Source organism: Callorhinus ursinus, unplaced genomic scaffold, assembly GCF_003265705.2.
Source record: "Callorhinus ursinus isolate GAN/ISIS: 27379988/994484 unplaced genomic scaffold, GSC_fseal_2.0 scaffold33, whole genome shotgun sequence".
Classification (NCBI taxonomy): Eukaryota; Metazoa; Chordata; class Mammalia; order Carnivora; family Otariidae; genus Callorhinus; species Callorhinus ursinus.
Window position 1 is genome coordinate 15,540,181 of NW_027397095.1, and position 24,041 is coordinate 15,564,221.

Below are 24,041 nucleotides of genomic sequence, written 5' to 3' on the forward strand. Positions count from 1 at the left end.
AGTAAGAGAGGAGTCCTTCCACTCGCTCTGCGGCTTTGTTGTGTCATGGAATTTTTCTGGGCTTCATTTGTCTTATCTCCACAATGTGTCTTGACTAGGAGATCTCTAAATTCCATTCTAGTTCCCATCTGTAATTCCATGAGATCATATCTTCCATTATTTTGGTTTGCAGTGGGAGCTGGGTTTTATGGTTTGTTGTCCTGTGGGTCTCATCAGCAGAAATGTGAGGGTCAGGAAGGAGAAGCTTGCCAATTCCTGGCATCTCGATGCTATGTAAATGGTTTAATTGTTGGCTGTTCAAGGCTATGGGAAAAGAGAATGAGGGGTCAAACCGATAGGAAAAGTCTGAGAGGAAGAGGTATTTTTTTGTTATATTTAAGTAATCTCTCTAAAGAAAAAGAGACTTACCCCCCCCAATACATCTCCCCCATCCATGCCCATAGTCTTGTGTTAAAGCCAATATGTGTGCTCCTGCTAATTTTTAAATGAACTTTAAACCAAATAATGGAAGCCACTTTAGTGTAGTGATACAGATTTGGGGCAGTGGGCCTCAAATTTTAGTGCATTTCAGAATCACAAGGAGGAAGTCTTGTTAAAACAGTGAGTGCTGGGCCCTGCCCCAGAGTTTTTGAATCAAAAACTCAGATACATGTATTTTTTTAAAATATTTTATTTATTTATTTGACAGAGAGCTAGCAGGGGGAGTAGCAGAGGGAGAGGGAGAAGCAGGCTCCCCACTGAGCAGGGAGACCGACATGGGGCTCGACAGAGGGCTCGATCCCAGGACCCTGGGATCGTGACCGGAGCCGAAGGCAGACGCTTAACCGACTGAGGCACCCAGGCGCCCCTCAGATACATGTATTTTTAACAAGTTCTCAGGTGATGCTGCAAGACCAGGGAACATACCTTTAGAACCACTGTTCTAGAGACAGGGTCCTTCTTCTGCCGAGAAAGGTGGCCTCTCCCTTTCTCCCTACTCATATGAGGGGATAAGCTAATTGCTTTAATGGGGAGACATCAGGAGTAGCTTCTATATCTATCAACAGGGAAATGCTTACATAAATTATGTGGTATAACAACTAGGTACTACTGTGCAGTCACCAAAGAGGGTGAGGTAGATCTGTGTGTAAGAATGGAAAGAATATATTAAATGAAAAAAGTAACAGGACAAATATGGCATATGCACATGATGGAATATTATTCAGCTCTATACAGGAAAGAAGTACTGATGCACGCTACAACATGGATGAACCTTAAAAACTTTATGCTAGCGAAAGAAGCTAGTCACAGAAGGCCGTATTTTACATGATTTCATTCAGACAGAATGGCTGGCAGAGGGAAGTCTATAGAGACAGAAAGTAGACTAGTGGTTGCTTACAGGTGGAGAGAATGAGAGGATACGGGGGTGCTAAAGGGTCCAGGATTTCTTTTTGAGATGATGAAAAAAATCCTAAAATTGACTGGGGATATGGTTGCGCACATTATCTGTGAATGTACTAAAAGCCACTGAACTTTTCATTATATGTAAGTGAATTGTATAGTATATCAATTCTATCTCAATAAAGCTGTTGAAGTTACAGGGCAGTATGTATTGTAGAATCCCATCTATTGGTAGAAAAACTATACAATAAATGGGGCGCCTGGGTGGTGCAGTTGGTTGAGCTCCCGACTCTTGGTTTCAGGTCAGGTCATGATCTCAGAGTCGTGAGATCGAGCCCTGTGTTAGGCTCCTCGCTCAGCACAGTCTGCTTGAGATTCTCTCTCCCTCTCCCTCTGCCCCTCCTGCTCGTGCTCTCTCTCTCTCTCTCTCTCTCTCAAATAAATAAATCAAACTTTTTTAAAAAAGAAAAAGACTATACAGTATATATATGCATGTAAATGCACAGCAAAAGGTCTGGAAACATTAAGGGAGGCTGGTGAATGTTGTCTTATACTTTCTGCTCTGTACGATCCTGCACTGTTTAATTTTTTTTACAGTGGAAATATTTTTGTGTATACCCTGTGTAGTTTAAAAAAAGATAATTGTTCTCTTAACTATGGGGAGAAAAATGAGGGTTGCTGGAGGGGAGGAGGATGGGGGACGGGATAGCTGGGTGATGGGCATTAGGGAGGGCACGTGATGGAATGAATGAGCACTGGGTGTGAGAGGCAACTGATGAATCACTGAATTCTACCCCTGAAACTAATGCTATACTATATGTTAATTAAATTGAATTGAAATTTAAAAAAAATTATATATATATATATATATATGTAAATTGTTGACAAAACCAGTATGGCTGGGTCTTAGACCCTTGGCTGTATTACGTTTTAGTTTAGCCTTTGTTGGTCCCGGCTGGTGGAAAGAACAATGATGTGAAAGTAACTAGAGAGTCTGTATGGAGTAAAGGTGATCTTTCATCAGCTGACATTTGTTTTATTATTATGCTATTTTCTGTGGTGGCATAGAGCAACCGCTTCTCTATCACTGTTGCCAAAGTTTGCTCTCTTTAAAAGTCCATTAAAAATGATGTTCTCACAAAGGGAGATTTTTAAGTAGCAGCACTAACAAAGAACTCCCCCCCACCATCTAATCTTAGGTGTATGGTTGTCAAGGGAACAAGCTGGAGGAGTGTTTAATGTGTAAATGTTATCATCGTTTTAAAATTAGCAATCACACAAACTTCAGCTTCAGAAGGAATTGAGAGTCACTGTCAGGGGAAGGGACCCATGGGGAGAAAGTGTTTTCAGAAGTCTCACTCTGCAGGATTACCCACTGCATAACTCTAGTGGGAAGGACATGAGTCTAGGCCAAACCTGGAATCCTAATTTTACCAATAGTTATGTGACTTTGGGAGCCCTCCATCCTCTCTGGGCCAGTGTCCTTATCTATAAAATGGGTAAGAGATGTGACAATTTATGGGAAAGTAAGGTACATCATAAATATCCATTTTCTTTTACTTCAATTTGAGGCAAACATGGAAGTCGTCGGAGAAAATGTAGCTGATCCGAAGTGATGGGTGTGCCACATAAGGCATCCATCTGGTTGGCTTGATCTGCTCTTGCAGATTAATCATTTCTGTTAAAGTGGCTTTTGCAAACTCGGCTGTCGAAGAAAGTGCCTAAAGAATGGTGATACCTAATAGATTTGGATTCCTAGAACCTTGAACAGATCTGCAGAGAATCCATGATGGAGTTAAGCAGTGCAAATTGCTTTCACTCAATTCAGGAAGGTTAACCAGGGTTTGCTTAAGTAGTAACTGGTAAAATCAAGGACTAATCTCATTTTCTTCACTCCTGTAGTGCTACTAGAGATATGGTTATTTCCCATGGAAAGCTTTCATCCTTTGGCTTCACCTATTATCCCACGTTGTCAGCATTTTTCTTGTACTGCCCCATTTTATGTTAATTCATTGAATCATACTATTCCTTGGCGCCTTCGTGCCTTAAAAATAACAGCTTTATGGAGATATAATTCGTATACCATCTAATTCACCCACATAAAGTGCACAGTTCAGTGGTTTTAGTCCTTAGTATACTCACTGGGTTTTGCAAATATCACCACAATCCATTGTAGAACCTTATCATCTGCTCAAAGAGAAACCTTGTATCCATTCGCAGTCACTCTGCATCTACTTACAATTCCTTCCACTAATCTACTCTCTATTCTGAACATTTCCTGCCAATGGAATCATCATATGTAGTCTTTTGTGACCAGTTTCTTTTACTTAGCATCATGTTTTCAAGGTTCATCCATGTTGTAGCCTGTATCAGTGCTTCTTTCCTTTTTATGACTGAATACTATCCCATTGTATGGTTATACCACTTTTTTTAAAAAAAATCATCCATCCATTGATGGACATTTGGGTTTTTTCTGCTTTTTGGCTATTATGAATAATGCTGCTGTGAACCTTCATGGAGAAGTGTCTGTGTGGACATGGTTTCATTTATCTTTCATATATACATAGGGGTAGAATTGCCAGTTCATACAGTAATTCTGTGTTTAAACTTTTGAAGAACTGCCAGGGTGTTTTCCAAAGTGGCTGCACCACTTTACATTCCCAGCCACAGTGCATGAGGATTCCATATTCATTTTACTATATTCTTGCCAACACTAATTCTCTCTTTCTGATTGTAGCCATACCGGTAGGTGTGACGTGGTATCTCGTGGTTTTGCATTGTACTTCCCTGATTGCTGATGATGTTGACCATCTTTTCATTTGTGCTTATGGCCATTTGTCTATCATCTTTTTTTAAAAAAGATTTTATTTATTTATTTGAGAGAGAGTGAGAGAGAGGGCACAAGAGCAGGGTGGGGGGCAGAGGGAGAAGCAGACTCCCCACCAAGCAGAGAGCCCAATGTGGGACTCGATCCCGGGACTCATTCTGAGCCGAAGGCAGACGCCCAACCAACTGAGCCACCCAGGTACCCCTGTCTATCATCTTTTATGAACTGGCTATTCAGATCCTTTTCCCAGTTTTTAGTTGGGTTATTTATCTTTTTATTCAGTTGTAAGAGTTCTTTATGTATTCTAGATACAAATCCCTTATGAGAAATGATTGGCAGGCATTTTTGCTGAGCACCTTTGGTTTTATAGTCCCTTGTTGTTCTGTCATCGCTGCCTTGCCAAACCCCTATCCTTTATCATTTCAATCATATGATCTTTCCTTCTGCTTAACCTTAGGAGAGTTCATAGGGCAGATGGTCAAGGCAAACACCTGGAAGACTTCTGACTTTTCACTCTTCTCTAAACATATATATATATATATATTTTTTTTTGCACACCTCAGGCTCTGCACCCATTTTCTGTCCCTGAACTGCCCTTATTTTACTTTTTGTTTTTAATAAACCCCTGTTTATTCATAATTATTCATCTTAAATAGTAAGTGATAAAACTGGAATTCTAGTTTTGCCCTAAACTCACGTCTTTCCCGCGACAGTTATACAATGGGTAATCCTGCAGAGTGGGACTTCTGAAAACAGTCATTACCCATGGGTCTGTTCCCCTGATAGCTACTTTAATTGCCTTTTGAAGCTAGAGTTTGTGGGAGCCAGGCAGAGTTAGCAGCTTCTTCTCTTCCTCCCTCTTAGTCCTTGGTAATATGACCTATCAGTGCGATTCACAACAACTAGGATCTGATTTGTTGTTTCTGTATGCCTGTGATCGCGTTCTGGGGTACATGGAGAATGCTTAATAAGTGTCCATTATTATTATTATTGTAAGACTTATTATGGTCATTCAAAGAGATAATACATATAAAGAGCCTAGCCCATCACCTGGCACAGAGGAAATACTCAGTACTTTTCACTGCTATTATTGGTATTATTGGCAGAATAAATGAATTTGGATGGCAGTTACAATAACTTTCATATATACTTGCCTCATGATACTTTAAACAATATTGTGAGGTAGAAAAAGCAAGAATTATTCTCTCCATTTTGTAGATTAGGAAACTGAAGCTCGGGGAGGTTAAGAGGCTTGCCCAGATCAGATAGCCAGTAAGTGACAACAACTAGCACTTGAACACAGGTTTTCTGACTGCAAAGTTGTTTTTATAATCTGTTTTTGTAATTTGTTTCTTCGAACCTTGCTCTAAGCTGTATTATCTTTTTAAATATAATGTCTGTAAATATTAAGTTTTCATTGACTGTAAGTGTAAAAACATTAACAGAGGCTAACAATTTGTTGTGAATGATATAGTAAAGATTTTATTTTATTTTTTAAGATTTTATTTATTCATTTGAGACACAGAGATGCAGAGAGAGATCATGAGCAGGGGGAAAGGCAGAGGGAGAGGGAGAAGCAGGCTCCCCGCTGAACCAGGAGCCTGACGTGGGGCTCGATCCCAGGACCCTGGGATCATGACCCGAGCCAAAGGCAGACACTTAACCATCTGAGCCACCCAGGTGCCCCTTCTTCTTCTTCTTCTTTTTTTTTTTTAAAGATTTTATTTATTTATTTAGAGAGAGAGAGCAGGGGCAGGGGCGGAGGGAGAGTGAAATCTTAAGCAAGCTCTGTGCTAAGTGTGGAGCCTGACGCAGGACTCGATCTCACAAACCAAAGATCATGACCTGAGCTGAAATCAAGAGTTGGATGCTTAAACAACTGAGCCACCCAGGCTCCCCTATTCTTTTGTTTTAAGGATTTTTTAAAAGTAATCTCTACACTCAACACGAGGCTCAAGTTCACAACCCCAAGATAAATAGCGATCTAGAAGTCACACCCAGATGAGGTATCCTCAAAGTATTAACTCATAACGTGAGCCTACCAGTTAACGAAATATTACACACTCACTAATAAATGTCAGCAATAAACCAGTTGAGATAACATTACTAAATGAACATTTACCCATGTTAACTAAAGAGAGAGAAAAGATGTATCACTTTATGCTTAACAGCTTTGTAATAAAAAGTCTACTGAAGTGAAAAAAGAAAGAGCTGTATGCCCTTCTGACTGAGCCAGCCAGGCACCCCCATAAAGATTTTATTCTTGATAGAAACAGTAGAATTATGAAGAAAGTCTTCCTGCCTATCTGCCCTTCTTCCCTTCCCTTATCAAAATTGGAAAAAACAAAAGCAAACAAACAAAACAGAGAGAAAAAATGTTAACTGCCAGTTGGACACATCCTTTTTAAGACAAGGAGGCCATAACTGTAGTACCATGTTTCAGCTGGTAGCAGTGTGCATTAATTGTAGAATGTTTAGAAACGTTCTAGGTAGAAACAAATTATTTCTTGATTGATGGCTATGCTTACTCAGACCTATAGAGTTTTTCAAAATGCCTCCTTGCTCTGGGTGTCTAGGCTCCTAACTGGCATTTTCTCACATTAAGACTGGTGCCTACCAGATTGTTCTTCCTATATTTTCCTCCATTTTTATCTATTTCCTATTTTTTCCTATCCACTTTTAGTTGTAAAGCCAATAAAAGATCATTTTATAGTCTCAAATTATTATCTAGATAATACAATGTTAAAGAAATGAATTATCCCAAGAGCCTATACAAGTTAACTTGGCTTGCCTTCCAGTGGGCTAACTTTATGAAATGTTTATGCTAAGGTAGACATTTGGGTTGCTTATCATGTCATGTTGATGAACTGTACCCAATTTTAAAACTTTATGGTCATAAAATAAACAACTTTAAAAATGTATTGTTGGGGCTCCTGGCTGGCTCAGTCAGTAGAGCATGTGACCCCTGAGATCAGGGTTGTGAGTTCGAGCCCAATGTTGGGGATAGAATTTACTTTAAAAAATTAGAAAATAAAGATGTATTAACATAAGAAAGGGAGGCATAATAGATAAATTGACAAAGAATATGTGGGAGATATAAATATATATTAATATATATGTATTACTTAATATATATTATATATAGTAATATTTCATTATATATGTGTATATATTTCTGTGTAATTCTATTTCTGTTAAGAATAAAATTCACTGGGGTGCCTGGGTGGCTCAGTCATTAAGCGTCTGCCTTCACCTCAGGTCATGATCCCGGGGTCCTGGGATCGAGCCCCACATTGGGCTCCCTGCTCCGCGGGAAGCCTGCTTCTCCCTCTCCCACTCCCCCGCTTGTGTTCCCTCTCTCGCTGTGTCTCTCTCTGTCAAAGAAATACATAAAATCTTAAAAAAAAGAATAAAATTCATTATATATTATATAGAATGAAATATATATAATATGAATGTATGAATCATATATAATGAAATATTATTAAGCCATAAAAAAGGATGAGCTCTTGCCATTTGTGACAACATGGATGGACCTAGAGGATATTATGCTGAGTGAAATAAGTCAGAGAAAGACAAATACTATATGAATTCACTTAAATGTAAAATGTAAAAAAAACAACAAAAAAGGCAGAAAGAGACCTGTAAATAGAGAACAATCTGATGGTTACCAGAGGGGAGAAGGTTGGGTGGCTGAGCAAAATGGGTAAAGGGGAGTGGGGTAAAGGCTTCCAGTTATGGAATGAATAAGTCACAGGAATAGAACGTACAGCATAGGGAATATAGTCAATGATACTGTCACGGTGTCGTATGGTGACAGATGGGAGATACACTCGTGATGAGCATAACGTAACATACACACTTGTCAAATCACCATATTGCACACCTGAATCTAATGTAACATTCTGTGTCAACTATACTTCAGTTGAAGAAGAAGGCATGAGGATTTTAGAGTAAATTGTATTGTATAAAAGAAGAGCTCAAATAATCTAGATTGTTGAACCTTTTATCAAAATGAAACTTTTTATTTCTTTATTTCAGTTACCTAAAAGGCAGCTAGAATATAGAGAAATGAACGTATAATTTTTCTTGGGACTAGCTTTTTTGGTACTCAGGATAGGGTACAATAAGTTAGCCTACTACTTCCACAATTGAGTGTGTATCTTTAAGATACCAGTTGGAAGAGAGTCTACCACCTTTCCTTTTAGTGTACCTTAGTGTATTACCCTGCTCTCTCAAATGAGGCTTTGTTGTTGTTATTTAGCATACATTGAAGTAACAGAGACGACTAGCACATACCAACTGATAGTTAAATATGCTGTAATACATAATTTCAATTTCTGATTGTTTGTTGCTAGTATAGAGTAATACAGTTTGGTAATGATTATTGATCTTATATCTTACAACCTTGATAAACCAACTTATTCTAGGAGCCTTTGTTTGTAGAGTGTGTAGGATTTTCTACATAGACAATCATTTTGCCTATAAATAAAGATATTTATTTCATTCTTTCCAATCTGATGCTTTTTATTTCATTTTCTTGCCTTATTGCACTGCATAGGAACTCCAGAGAGATGTTGAATGGAAGTAGCTGAGTAAACATTCTTACTTTTTTGCTGATATCAGGGAGGAAAGCATTCATTCTTTCACCATTAAGTATGATGTTAACTATAGGTTTGAAGAAAAGTTCCTTTCTGTTCCTATTTACTAAGAGTTTTGTGTGGTGTTTTTAATCAGAAATGGATGTTGGATTTTGGTGAATACTTTTTTGCACCTATCGAGATGATCTCATCATTTTTCTTTTTAATTTGTTAATATTGTGAGTTATATTGATCGATTATTGAACACTAAAGCAACCATGCATTGCAGGAATAAACCCCACTTGGTCGTGATATATTATCCTTTTTATATATTATTAAATTTTATTTGCTAAAATTTTAGGAATTTTTGCATCTATGCTCATGAAGAATTTTGGTTTTCATTTTATTAGTTTTCTTACCTTTGTCTGGTTTTGGCATTAGGATAATGCCGGCATTAGGATAATGAGTTGAGATGTGTCCCCTCCTCTTAATTTTCTGGATATGTTTGTGTAGAATTGGTGTTATTTCTTCCTTAAATGTCCGCTAGAATTCACCAGTGAAAATGTAATTTTATAGTTAGGCATATAGCTGTTCAGGTTATTGATTTCTTCTAGAATAATCTTTTAACAGCTTGTATCTTTCAAGGAATTTATCCATTGCAACTGAGTTGTCGGATTTATTGGCATACAGCTGTTCATATTTACTTATTATCCTTTTAAAAGCTATACAGTCCCTAGTACCATCACCTCTCTCAATCCTGGTATTGGTAATTTGCATTTTTTCTCTTTATCTCCATAATCTGTCTGGCTGGAGTTTTATCACATGTATGGGTCTTCTCAAAGAACCAGGTTTTTTGGTTTTATTGTTTTTTCCTCTTTCTATGTTACATTTCATCAATCTCCTCTCTGATCTTTATTATTTCCATTTCCTGCTTTTGGGGATTAATCTGCTCTTCTTTTTTAAAAAGATTTATTTATTTATTTATTTATTTTAGAGAGAGCATGCGTGTGGGCATGGGACTGGGGGAGGGCAGAGAGAGAGAGTCTTGAGCAGACTCCAGTGCCCAGCGCAGAGCTTGACTTGGGGCTCGATCTCACAGCCCTGAGGTCATGACCTGAGCTGAAATCAAGAGTCAGACGCTTAACCAACCGAGCTGCCCAGATGCTCCGGGGTTAATCTACTCTCCTATTTCTAGTTTCTGAAGGAGGAAGCTGAGAGTGGTAATAAATATTCTTTGCTCTGAAATCTATTTTGTTTGATATTATAGTCACACCAGCTTTTTATTTTTTTTTTCTGAGTAAGCTTTATGCCCAACGCGAGGCTTGAACTCACAACTCTGAGATGAAGAGTTGCATGCTCTACCAGCTGAGCCAGCCAGGCGCCCCTATGCCAGCTTTCTTTCAACTAGTGTTAAATTGGCAAATCTTTTGTTTATTTGTAAATTAACATACATGTTTACATGTTTATTTTATAAATTAACATACAGTAAAATGGATTTTTTACTGGGCTATACCTTTATGAGTTTGTTTTTTGTTTTTTGGGATTTTTTTTTTAAAGATTTTATTTATTTATTTGACACAGAGAGAGACACAGCGAGAGAGGGAACACAAGCAGGGGGAGTGGGAGAGGGAGAAGCAGGCTTCCCGCGGAGCAGGGAGCCCGATGCGGGGCTCGATCCCAGGACCCCGGGATCATGACCTGAGCCGAAGGCAGACGCTTAACAACTGAGCCACCCAGGCGCCAGAGTTTGTTTTTTGGTTTTTATTTTATATTAATGAGTTTTATTTATTTTTTTAAAGATTTTATTTATTCATCTGAGAGAGAGCATGAGCAGGGGGCAGAGGGAGAAGCAGGCTCCCGGCTGAGCAGGGAGCCTGATGCAGGGCTCCATCCCGGGACCCTGGGATCATGACCTGAGCCAAAGGCAGACACGTAACGACTGAGCCCCTCCATTTATGAGTTTTAACAAATATATCGTTTTTGTGTAATCACCACCACAGTTGATACAGGACTGTTCTGTTGCCCCAACGTACTTTTGTTACTCCTTGGTAGTCACATTCATCTCCGCCCGTAAACCCTGGATACTACTGATCTGTTCCCTGTCACAGTGTTTTGTCCTTTTGAGAGTATTACATAAATGGCAGCGGACAGTCTGGAAGCTTTTGAGACCGGCTTCTTTTACTTTGTCTAACATCTCTGAGGTCCATTCACTTTGTTGTGTGTATCAGTAGTTTGTTTCTTTTTATTGTTGAGAAGTATTCCATGGTGTGGAGCTTTGCAGGGTCTCTTTTCCACGCTTCTCCATCTTGACCATCTCCCCAGTACTGTCCGGTTCTCTAGGGCTCTCTTTGTGGTCCTCTGGCCTGAAAGCTGGGTTTTATTTTTTCTGCTCTGCCATACACTGACCGTCACTGAACCCAGATCCTGGTCCAAATACAGAGAGGTATTTATTGCAGAGGAATCACAGGTCCTCTGATCAAAGAGGAAGCTTCTCCCTCGGTTTTTGGCATTGGCCACCCCACTGTCACTGTTGCCACCAACACAGCCTTGGAATTGCCTGGAGATTGGGACTCAAAAGAGCAGAGGGAAATAAAAGTAAAATGGATTTTCTCCACTCTCTCTGAGCTTTGGGAGTTTCCTCTGTCTGCTCCCAGATGACTGCCTCCAGGCGACATGGTACCTTAATTCCAGGTTGGGATGTATTGGGGGGAAAAGTAGGAGGTAGGGTGGAGGACTCACCATCAGTTTGGTCATACTTTGCATTCTGATTTCCTTCCCCAATTCTTTTGCTATTATTAGCCTATTTTTCATTAACTTTTAAGCTCTGTGGGGTAGCACCAGAACAGCGTTTATTCTAGGGCAGACTACTTCCCAGTACGGAGGCAAATACTTACGAGTACTCTACCTAAGGCCCTAGAATCATAAGGTTTCCATTTTGGTGGTTTGAGTGAGTTGTGCTCAGCCCTTGGTGAGCCTTGGTGTGTTTTCTTGTGTTCCTTCTGGGTGGTTCTTTCCCTAGACAAATACACTTATCAGTACTCACCAGAATACTTGAGGGAGACTTTATTTTATTTTATTTTATTTTATTTCATTTCATTTTATTTTACTTTATTTTATTTATTTTTTGATCTCTGTGCCCTCCCCCCATGCAGATCTCTTCTCCAGTGTTCTGCCCTACAAACCTAGCTGCCTTAACTCCCTCAACACTAACCAGGAGAGAATGCTGGGCTTCGCCTGGGTTCCTCCTCCCTATACCTCTGTCTTGGAAAGTCCAGAACAATCACGGGGCTCATCTAACTTGCTTCTCATCTTTCACAGATCCTTCTCCTTCGTGCAGTTTTCAACTTCTTTTTTCATATACTTTGTCTGGTTTTAAGTTGTTTCAAGAGGTAAGGCAAATCCAGTGCCTGTTATTTCATCTTCGCTGAAAACAAAAATCTATAGGATATAATTAAATGCTAAATTGTCAGACTCCGACTAAAGGTGCCTGATTATTTTGGAGATTTGGTTAGAGGTAGCTTTACAAAGGAGGTCAAATTTGAACTAGGCTTTGAAAGAGGGAGGATATTCTATGTGAAAACTAATGGCATAAATAAAGGTATTAGAAAAGAGGTAAGCCTGGTTTTTACCAATGAGCCAGTCTAGACAACAACCTGATAAAGTGGGTCGGAGTACTTAAGGAAATAATGAAAAATAGGGTTGAACCGTTGAGCCGGGGCCAGATTAAACAATCTTTAAATTCCAGGGGTGGCTGGCTGGCTCAGTTGGTAGAGCGTGCAGCTCTTGATCTCAGGGTGGTGGGTTCAAGCCCCAGGTTGGGTATAGAGATTACTTAAAATCTTAAAAAACAAAACAAAGCAAAAAATCTTTCAATTTCTATATTGCGATATAACACTGACAGAAAGCCATTAGAAGTTTTAAACTCCAGGCAGTGTCATATAATAAGAGCAGAGTTTAACTCATATTAATAGAAACTTTTAATAGAATTAAAATTAATAGAAACAGTCTATATCTCTCTTTTGCCTTAAACATGCATCTGTTCCTTTTCTGTCCTCTGAATGAAGTGAAGAACAGTATCATAAAAACATGGCTATGGTATTGTTTTGATCAAATACATTACATTTACTTAAAGATCGGAATAAGCCCATTCCTTAACCTTTTCTTGAGTTCCTTTATCTTTGTTCATAAAACATATTTTCCATTAATAATCTTTATTGTTCTTCTCAGGATGCATTTCCTTTTTATCCCACTTCCTTTTCAAAATTATACTGATCAAAACTGATACAATATGCTAGTAAGTTACTTCCAGTGCAGAATTTAATGGAAAGACTTGCTTATCAGATTGCTTTTTAATACCCAAAATTACCAATCTAGCTTTTTTCAAAATGACATTATATTGAATGTGAAAGCTGTTGACATCCAACCAACTTTTGGTAGTAATTATTTGTAGCTCATATGGTTTCTATACTGCAGTTGTGTGATGTCAATGCATATCCCCTTCTGTTTTAATGTGACCATTTAAAAATTTATCAAACTCATTTAAAATGGCTCAGTCCTTCAGGGTATTACATATATACCTCCCTCTACTAAATAGGATTTGAAGTTTTGATACATAGGGTAAATTTAGTAGAGGGAACTGAAAACCCCTTTTTTTTTTTAATGCTCAGTTTTTTATTCCCCCCCCCAAAAGTATGTGAAGAAGAAGAAGAAGAAATAGATGTCGGGAGTTTTATGGGAGGGGGAAAGGGAAACAGAGTAAAGCAACCAAAAACAGATAATAATCTCTACATCAATGGAACCCAAGGCCCAGAAGAAATAGAAAAATAAAGAACTAAGATATGGATTGGGGCAGAAAAAAGCTTAGTTTAAAGCAACAGGAACCACTTTATGGATACTCTAAAAGACTCACTGGAAACTTGGCGCCATTTTGTGTAAAGCAGAGCTGTATCAGTGTTTGGTGAACTAGCACACGGAAAGAGACAACAGACTTTATAGAATTTTGACGAGAGGAATGAATACAAATCTGGTGGAAGAAAACAATTTTATAATAAAAGGACACATTTTAAGCGTGCACGGTACCTTTTTATTTATTTAAGTCATCTCTGCACCCAACGTGGGGCTCACACTCACGACCCTGAGATCAAGAGTTGCGTGCTCTCCCGACTGAGCCAGCTGCCCATCAGGGCATCTTTGAGAGTCTTCCCAGAGTTAAATAGGGCAAGAGATTTGTAAGAGTGAAAGCAAAAGGTAGATCCATACAGGGCAAGTATGAGAATTGTGGGGGAGAATAACCTCCCCTTTTCTTTGAATGTGTGCCTTCACAAGATTAGAGTATAAAAGTTGTTTAGAGAAATGACTCTCTTCTATACAACGGAATATGCTGTAGAAGGAACTTTAGTTTTTTTCTCTTGAGACAGAGCTGGGATATACAGATAATGCAAACAAGATATTTCGAATCTGTATGAAAACAATCTGAATTGACAGATCTTATTTGGATAAAGATAGCAATAATCGGGAATAAAATGGGCAAATATGGAATTGGATGGTAGGATTGTTCATTTATGCACTTGAAAATAAAGTTTGTGAAATATACAGATAGGGAAACTACTTCATATGCAGTGAAAATAAATGCAGAACCTCACAGAAACAGACACTTTGCCAGAGGTAGATAAATTAAGCTTAGAATAAAAGATACTCAGAATGCGCTAGAAGTGGTCTTGGAGCTTCAGCTTCCTTTCTTTGGGGATGCCAGGTCATACTGAAGAAGGGAGAGGATTTTTTTTTTTTTTTTAAGATAGTGCAAAGGGAAGCAAAATGATCAGATTTGTGAAGCAGGTAAAAGCCCTTGGTGTCTTAGCTGAGCCGTCCAGATTTTGAGGATTGAGTATATACCTCAACAAGCAGTATCTTAATAGAATATGGACAAAATGAGAAAGGACACAGATAATGATACAGGAAGCATTAGCTATTCCTTTGTTCGAAAGGAAAAAGAAGGAATAATAAGGAATTCCTAAGGAATAGGAATGGAGCCTACTCACATTACTCAATTCCCCGTATAAAATACTTGCAGGAATATTTTCAAGACAGAAGGGCTAGCAAATGAACTGAGGTTTTTGTTTGTTTGTTTGTCTCTTGGGCTTTTCTTGTTTTCAGTGGAAGGAAATAACTGACTGGATACAGTCACTGCTTTTGACAGAATAAGTCATGATCGCCTTTCACAGATAATTATCTATATATACCTGAGAGAAGATTCAGAAATTCTTTTCATGGATAAAAATAAAGCAAGGTGGCATACAGTACCTAGTCTCACTTCGTTGGTATTTTGACATCTTTTTTGCCAGTACCCAAGGTATGATCTGTTTCCCAAGATAAACCATAGGCTTGAACTTGCCAGTAGCTATTCCAAACTTTAAAAAATACGTATTCTTCAAACCAACAATTCCACTTTTATGAATATCTCCCACAGATCTACCTACACAGGTAAGTATATGTACAAGAAGGTCTGTTACAGCGTTGCTTGTAATGGCCAAAGACGAGAGATAGCCTAAGTGTCCAGAGGGGAACGGATGAATAATGAATGGTATGCCGCCATGATGGAATACTATGCATCCCCTAAAAAGAATGGAGTAGATCTGTGTGTATAGAGTGCTGTCCATTTTTTGTGCTCAAGTGAATTTTAGAAACGCACAATAATGTGTATAATATTCCACTTTAAAAAATCCTATTATACGTACAAGCAAACGATACATTATGCATATGTATAGAAAGAGGCCTGGAGGGGCGCCTGGGTGGCTCAGTCTGTTGAGCACCTGCCTTCAGCTCAGGTCATGATCCCAGGGTCCTGGGATTGAGCCCCATGTCAGGCTCCCTGCTCAGCTGGGAGCCTGCTTCTCCCTCTCCCCCACCCCTCTGCCCCCTGCTCGCGCTCTCTCGCGCGCACGCTCTCTCTCTCTAAATAAATAAAATCCTTAGAAAAAGAAAGAGGCCTGGACGTATATATATTAAACTGTTAACAATAATACTTCCTGTATGTAGAAATGGTGTTTTAGTTTTCAATTTATATCTTGTATTTTTATAACAAGCATATATTTAATTTTTTGAAAACCTGCAATTTATCTGAGGGAGAAAAAAGCCAAGCCCTTGTGAGTCAACCTTCCCCCACCCCCAGACCCTGGTTCAATTCCTCTTCTCTCATCTTAGCCATTGCAGTTTAATACGAAGAAACACTGTGGGCACAATTAGTTTTTCCTATTGGGAGAAGTTTCCCAAATAAAGTGCCTGGTTTCTTGTTAGCTTGGCCCAGAACTAAAGTTCTGCTCAACATGACCCCCATGGTTTTAAACTACCAAGTGGTGGCTTCTTGGTAAAATCAGAGTTGTTAGTTCCTGCAGTAACTGAACATAAATCAAACATACATTAAGTGCCAACTGTGTGCCAGGCAGTGGGGAATGCAAACATGCTAGTCCCTCAACTCTTCTGATGGTTCCCACCACCTTCTTGACCATCCCGTCCCCACCCCAGTGGTCACTTTCAGTCCTTCCCGGTGCTTGTCTACCTTTGAAAGGCAGTCCTCTTAAGCTTATTGCACTTTTGACTCCGTATATGAATTTTCAAAGAGCTACTCTTTGCCTTCTGCATGAGACTATTCCCCTAAAATGGACCTCGCTTTTTACCTTTACTTTTCTAAATAACAGAGGCTGGAGATCATTTAACAATGGGAAAATGGAAAATATCAAGGGTGGGGTATATAATTTTTGTGTTTATAGAAGAAAAGAGGCATTTGTGAATGATTTGATATTTGTGAACAAAAACATATGTCAGTCACTGTTGGAGAAAGAAAAATATGATACATAATCCTGTTCTAAAGTATATGTATAATGTATAAATATTTTTGGAATAAAAATATTTATATCTCCCTCAAGAGAGAAAGTGGCTGGATCACATTATCTCTTTGAAGTTCCAGTTCTGTAGATTCAAGCATTTTCTTTAAAAAGCAATTTAAAAATTATGATGAGAAGATGTTTAGACTGAGATTTATATTATACATATGTGTAGGATCAATATTTCTCAAACTGCATTCTTCAGTATGTCATGCCTTTTGCTTCTTAAATCCATGAAACACAACTCTAAATAAAAGTTTTATTTGGGTTCATTAAAATGTGAAGGGGATGGAGTACTCTTTGCTGTTAGTTCTTGTTGTGTTACATTATTACATTACGATATATATTAGAAGGTAACTTGTATGAGGATCTTCATGATTTTTCATAATAATATATTACCATTTGAAACTATAGAGTAAATCTTGCTAAAATCTTCATTTTTGAGTCTGAGCATTAAATTACATATTGTCTCCCTTTTGTGCATTTTACCGGCCAATTATCATCTTAAAATGTTTCATTCTCCCAAGAATAGACCGAAGGAACGTCTGCCTATTTGTCATAGGTTGGGATCATCACAGGAGTGAGTGGAAGAGCTAACCAATAGGCCCTCTTCTCACAAGAGCCCTGTCCATCCTCTGAATCGTGGGTGCCAGCCTATTAATTCTCCACTGAACTTTAGGCATTTGGGGACAATTATGTCCCATGTCAGAGCTACCTGGGCTCTTTTTTCCAAAGGTAATTAAATTCCAAGCTTGAAACCTGAAAGATAATTGGCCAAGCAGCAGCAATGTGCCGAGTATAAGGATATCTAAGACAATCCCTAATTCTCAAAGAGATGGAACAATCTCGTTAGTAGCAAGGAATGCCTATCTTGCAATTAACACAGATTCTCTACACCTTTCTTTCTCAAAAAAAATGAAAACTAGGGGCACCTGGGTGGCTCAGTCAGTTAAGTGTCCGACTCTTGGTTTTGGCTCAGGTCATGATCTCAGGGCTGTGAGATGGAGCCCCACATTGCCTCTGCACTGGGTGTGGAGCCTGCTTAAGATTCTCTCTCTCAGGGCGCCTGGGTGGCTCAGTTGGTTAAGCGACTGCCTTCGGCTCAGGTCATGATCCTGGAGTCTCGGGATCGAGTCCCGCATCGGGCTCCCTGCTCAGCGGGGAGTCTGCTTCTCCCTCTCCCGCTCCCCCCTCTTGTGCTCTCTCTCAAATAAATAAATAAAATCTTTAAAAAAGAAAAAAAGATTCTCTCTCTCCCTCTGCCCCTTCACCCACCCCCCATGCTCGCTCGCTCTCTCAAATAAATAAATCCCTAAAAAGCAAAAAAAAAAAAAAAAAAAAAAAAAAAAAAAACCCACAAAAACTATAAAATCAAGGTGTGTCCGGAATGCACTATAGAAGAACTATAAACATATTATTACAGAAAGCATGTTATCTCCCACCCTGATCCTGCACATGGGAAAATGAAAGCGTATGTGGCAGTTTCTTTTCAAAATAAGATAAAGCCAATAGTTGTGTAAATAAGTGAATATATATATTTTAAGCTCTTTCCATATGTGCTCTTAATCGAAATTAGTCTTCATTTTACCTTTTCCTACTGTGAATTAAATAGACATCGTCACACATCAAGTCAGTTGTTCAGTTTTCTTCTGAGTAATTATTCTATTGGTTTTATGTTCTAAGACACCTGTTAATATATACACAGAATTTTAGCGGGCAGAAATTTGCATACCCATTTAACCTTGATTAGTGACTCAACTCATGCTCTTGGTGTAGGGCTTTGACCAGCTTCGACTTGAAGGATTGCTTTGTGATGTGACTCTGATGCCAGGCGACACAGATGACGCCTTCCCTGTGCATCGAGTCATGATGGCCTCTGCTAGTGATTACTTCAAGGCGATGTTCACAGGTAGGTTGGCTTGTTAAATTCTGCACCCCCATTAAAACAATCTGAAATGCATATTTACATATTTTTGCTTCTAAAGTGAAATCAGTTCTTTTGACCTGTGTCTTTCCAAAAAGAAATCGTTTCAACAGGAATATACACCTAGTATGTGTAGTTGTAAGTGGCGCTTTTTAAACTTGGGAAATGAATGTGCCTTTTTCATACTTCTGTCCATCTTTGTTTCACAACTTCTCTTTTCCAGATACACATCTGAATGCTCTACCAGGGACTCTGGGTCTGACTAAGACAATCTTTAATCCATCAAAGGATATGAAGTGACAGGAGAACATTTTGGAAGCACTTGCATTATACACGACTTCCATTAGTATAGAGATATTCCTTTTTAAGTACTCTCTTTTAACTGTAAAATATGCGGAAGTCTGATTCTGACATGAATGCTTACATAGAATAAAACTTTTCCTTGATTTTATTGCATCTAATTAGCAGCAGAAGTGAGTTTGACCTTAATTAAATTATCCACCCTCGTTTAATTGAATGTCTTTTTATTTAAGGTGGAATGAAAGAACAAGATTTAATGTGCATTAAGCTTCATGGTGTGAGCAAAGTCGGCTTAAGGAAAATTATTGATTTCATTTATACTGCAAAGCTTTCTCTTAACATGGACAACCTTCAAGACACACTGGAAGCTGCCAGTTTTCTTCAGATTCTGCCGGTTTTGGACTTCTGCAAAGTATTTCTCATATCTGGGGTAAGCCATTTTCAAATCTTCAGAACTTTTCCTGCAATATACTCTGGTGTAGAAAGACTGCTGAATTTGTTATGTAGGCGTGTGAAACTTTGGCCGTGAGAGAGAGGGCTCAGGTAGTGTGTGTTCTGGAACGAAGTTGAGAGGGAAACAGTATGGGTGCTGTTTTATAAAACGGAGTCACTTCATGAAAACCTTCTGTGTAATCCCATGACATCAGACAGGGATAGTGTTTGATAACTATATATATGTTAACCTGTTTACTGACGTTATCTATTTTAATCTGGTTTTGTTTGCCTTCATGCTTTTAGGCAGGCAGTCTTTCTTAAATGGAATTCCATGGAAACGTAATCTGAACTTCTGTAAGTCTTTTAAAGTAGGGTCAGTAATTTTTTTTTTCTTCCTTAAATACGGGATCTAGGTCTTGAGAAGAAGTAACACCTATGTGACAGCCTGTAAGATATAAGTCTTAGTTCCATAGAAACACATCACCTACTGAATCATTTTTAGCCTCTCTTAAGAAATAGGAGAGGGCACAACTACCAACTGGTGAACTCCTTAGCAGTCACATGGTTCCTGAAGGCACTGCCCTATTTGAGACCCTTAAATTATTGACTTCTGGGAAATGAAATGCTTTGGTTGCAAAGAAATATTGCCAAGAAGATTTCTACAGCTTATATATAGAGCTTGCTTTTGTGACTGAAAATTATGACAGTGGTAAATTTTGATATATTTTCTGACTTATTAAATAAATGGAGAATACATTTTTCTATAATTGATTTAAATTCATACCAGTGTTAATATTGGTAAATAATTGCTGTTGAGCTTTTTAAAATTTGCAGTTACTAAACTGGGAGCCCCGTTTTTAAAACCCCAAGTTTCAAGAGAACATGTCCTTAGTGATTTTATTAATAAGCTACTCCTTATCTTTACAGAGTCAGCCAACAGCTACTTTAACCGGGCTATTGAAAATATGTTTTGTTTGTGTGTTTCCATTTCAAAGTACTCACACGACTGTCCCACAATTATTTGTAAACTTTTAAACTAACTGCTGTTTTTCAGGGTTTTAAGGCAGTGTGGTGGTACAGAGTTTCGTGTTGTCCTATTCACTATTGCATAAGTAGCCCGCATGAAGTTTGTTTATTTCCCATGGTACAGTTTGTCGTCGTTACTGAATCTGAGCGCTAAATTTCCTTTTAATTTAATCACACAAGGCCCTTCCCCTTAGGACCTATCAGCATCTCTCCTCTAGTTTTGTGCCACTGATGTTATACGACAGCTTCATCTCAAGGACAAAAGGAACTGAATTACATGTATTTTTTTAAAGGTATCAAGTCCAACAATTAACTTAGTAATAACACTTAATGCTTACATTTATAGACTCTTAACATTGCTCTACACTGATCTCAGCAACAACTGGTCATCCTGAGCCAAACTAGGTACAGTGTGGTAATTCTTTGGAACTAATCATTAATAATAGACATTTATTGTCGATTTCTTCTCTAATACCAGAGTTTAGTACTTATAACTTTAGATATTGGTTGTGATCTGTTCCTTTACCTGAAAGAAAAGGACCAAATGGAATAAAGCATGATTTATGAAAAGTCATAAAAGCATACAGTTGTCAAAGTAACAGTATTAGAAATCAATTTTGTTCTAGAAAACTCTAAAACAAGTTTATTTAAAGATGACATCACAGTAATTTTGCAATAGTGATAAATTTTCTGTAATTAGAATGTTGATTCAGATTAAATTCTTCTAGTGTCCTCTGCAGACATCCTAAAACCCATTTCTAATGGAGAAGAGGCTTGTCTCAGACAGAGCTTACCTGTGGTATAGTTTATTCCTCCCTCTCTTGGTTTTAGAACTTTCTATGAGCTCTGAGGAAACACCTCTTTTCTTAGCGCCATTCCGTTTACCTGTCTTTCATCCTGTTTGCTAAGGATATGTCTGCATGATTTTACTGTGGAAATATTCCGTCTCAGAATCCATGATGATTTTTTGAGAACAGTTGGTAGTTTATTAGCATAAGGATTATATAAAATCTAACTTTTCCTTTATCCTTCTTTCATGCGTTCTATTTCTTAGTTAAATGTTCAGCCTTACTCTGTTTATTTCCTGTTTCCTTCTCAGCAATCAAGTAGATCAGGCAAAAGAGTAGCCCTTGGGTGTCTTTTCTGCTTATAAGAACTGGAAGTTTCGAGATAATGTATTTTTCAAAGGTAGATTTGTTTTGAGTTTTCCCACAAGCTAAGTTTTATGGATAGTTTTTAAATAGAACAATCTCATGTTTTAAGGATTGTGTGCTTTAAACCAAAGGTTTTGAGTGAATAGATTTATGTTTTTATTTTATTGTTTTATATTTTAAAGATTTTATTTATTTATTGGAGAGAGAAAGTGGGAGCAGGGAGGAGAGGGAGAAGCAGTCTCCCTGTTGAGCAGGGAGCCCGACATGGGGCTTGATCCCAGGACCCTGGGATCATGACCCGAGCCGAAGGCAGACGCTTAACGACTGAGCCACCCAGGCGCCCCAGGTTTATGTTTTTAACGATATGGTGTGATTATACTTCACATAAACAAGACACTACTTGGGTTTGAGCTTTTAGAAAGAGAAGTTAGCTTCCAGTACATCTATAGTCTATCCCATTCTTAACGATTTGTGTAGGTGAAAATGTGACTCAGCAAATAACACACAAAACATTTTTATGGTAGTTTTGAGTGACAGCTTTAAAGATTTATTTGAGAGAGAGAGAGTGCAAATGGGGGAAAGAGCAGAGGGAGAGGGAGAGAATCTCCAGCAGACTCCCTGCGGAGCGTGGAGCCCCACTCGGGGCTCAATCCCTTGACCCTGAGATCATGACCTGAGCCGAAATCAGGAGTCAGACACTCAACCGACTGAGCCACCCAAGCGCCCCTTGAATGATAACTTTAAATATGATAATATAGCCACCCTCACCTTTGGTGAGGTAGAAGCACCAGCGTTCTAGAACAGAGCACCAGGCCCCATAGAACAAGAACCACTCCCCGGCCAACGTGGTCATCTTTTGCAGTAATGCTTTTCTCTTAAGGTGTTAATTAGTATTATAGTTTATGGGATCTCGTGCTTTTGTTCTCGCTATGTCACTTTCTGGCCAGTTGTAGAAAAGAAAACTATGAAGCGGATACAAAGAGATAAGAGCAAAGGATGTCAAGCAGAGTAGATAAAACTGTCTGTTAAACTAAAAACATTCACTCGTATATCATGGAGATGATGGAAAATTACCTTCGTTTAGTTACGGGCCGAAAAATGACATCTGTTTTTGTCTTTAGGACATTGTATAATTACAGCATGCTAAATGCTGTGCATCCATTCCCTGATTTACAAGCAGGTTGTGGTTAAAGTTTTTGTTTATCATTTGTCTGCTACTTGGAATGTTTAACATCCAGCATTTGCCCCACGGAATTACTGTTACAGAGGATTACAGGCTAGCCAGCAAAACCCAATTTTTAACATAAGGTTGCTAAAGGAGGACATTTGTCATTGAACTGGAAATGTTATAATATAAGTATACAATTATCCAGAATAAACAAACCAGAATGAAGGTGGGCAAGAAACCATTTTCTTTTTCTATAAAAGCATATTTAATCAGAGAAGGAAGATGCCGTTGTGCTTTAGACTTTCTTTAAACTCATTTTTTTTAAGTTGTGTGTGTGTGTTTTCCCTGATGTGTGTATAGCATTGGTTCCCCTTGTACATTTATTATCACTGATCGGGGTGGGGAGGTCACAATGAAATGGAGAGAAATTTTATTGAGGCAACTGGGGGTAATAAAGAATTAGCGACAGTGGAAAACAAAAGAGGTGAGGGGCGCCTGGGTGGCTCAGTCGGTTAAGCGTCCCACTCTTGGTTTCAGCTCAGGTCATGATCTCAGTGTCACCGGATCAAGCCCCACATCGGGCTTCACGCTTAGTAGGGAGTATGCTTGAGATTTTCTGTCTCTCCCTCTCCCTCTGCCCCTCCCCACCCTCTCTCTCTCTCTCAAATAACATATATCTTTAAAATACAAAGAAAAGAAAGGAGGTGCATACGTGGGAGAGGCAAAAGGCAGAGAAAAGGAGTTCTCTCAAGGGAAAAATGAAGGAAATCAGAATAAGTTATTGGAAAAGACAGTTTCTTTTGCTATTCAATGATGATATCAGCAGCAAGCTTTGGGAGTGTTCTTCTTGATGTCAGAATTTCCTGTATGGTAATTATATTTCACATTCCTTGTTTGATCTAAGTTGAATTTGCCCATAAAAATTAACAAACATGTCTTTTCAGGTAATTTTTTTGCCTTTGGGGAGGTTTAATGCAAATCAGAGGAAAAATGGTATAGATAATCTTACAATGAATCAAAACTCTTCCTCCCCTCCCCCAACCAAACCTTTCTTGACTTCCTTATTGTCAAGGCAGACATTCAGCGAGTAATACCCAGATAGTGGTTGTTTATGGTTGAGCATCTATTCTCACTAGCTGGTACCCGGACTGTGCTGATTGTTAAATATTCTAAATATTATTCCTGCCTGTAACTTGAACCACTGCATTCTCGCCCATCTGCCATGTGGGAGTCTGTAGGGGAAGAAGAGGCCCAACCTGGGCTCAAACCAATCCATTCTCCCATGGCCATTATAATACGTAATATTGTATCCAAGAAGGGACCTGCATTCAGAGTGCAAAGCAGTAAGACGATTGGATCCCCCAAGC

At 38.7% G+C, this 24,041-nt stretch overlaps 1 protein-coding gene across 6 annotated transcripts in view; it reads left to right on the plus strand.

The window, feature by feature from the left end:
• The window catches only part of KLHL13 (kelch like family member 13), a 199,677-nt gene that overhangs the window by 157,054 nt on the left and 18,582 nt on the right, over positions 1–24,041 (plus strand). For all 6 annotated transcript variants that reach the window (XM_025852763.2, XM_025852764.2, XM_073879231.1 and 3 more), the window contains 2 exons: positions 18,444–18,576; positions 19,125–19,321. In XM_025852763.2, the coding sequence (XP_025708548.1) occupies positions 18,444–18,576; positions 19,125–19,321 (330 nt within the window). The remainder of the gene's footprint in view (positions 1–18,443; positions 18,577–19,124; positions 19,322–24,041) is intronic.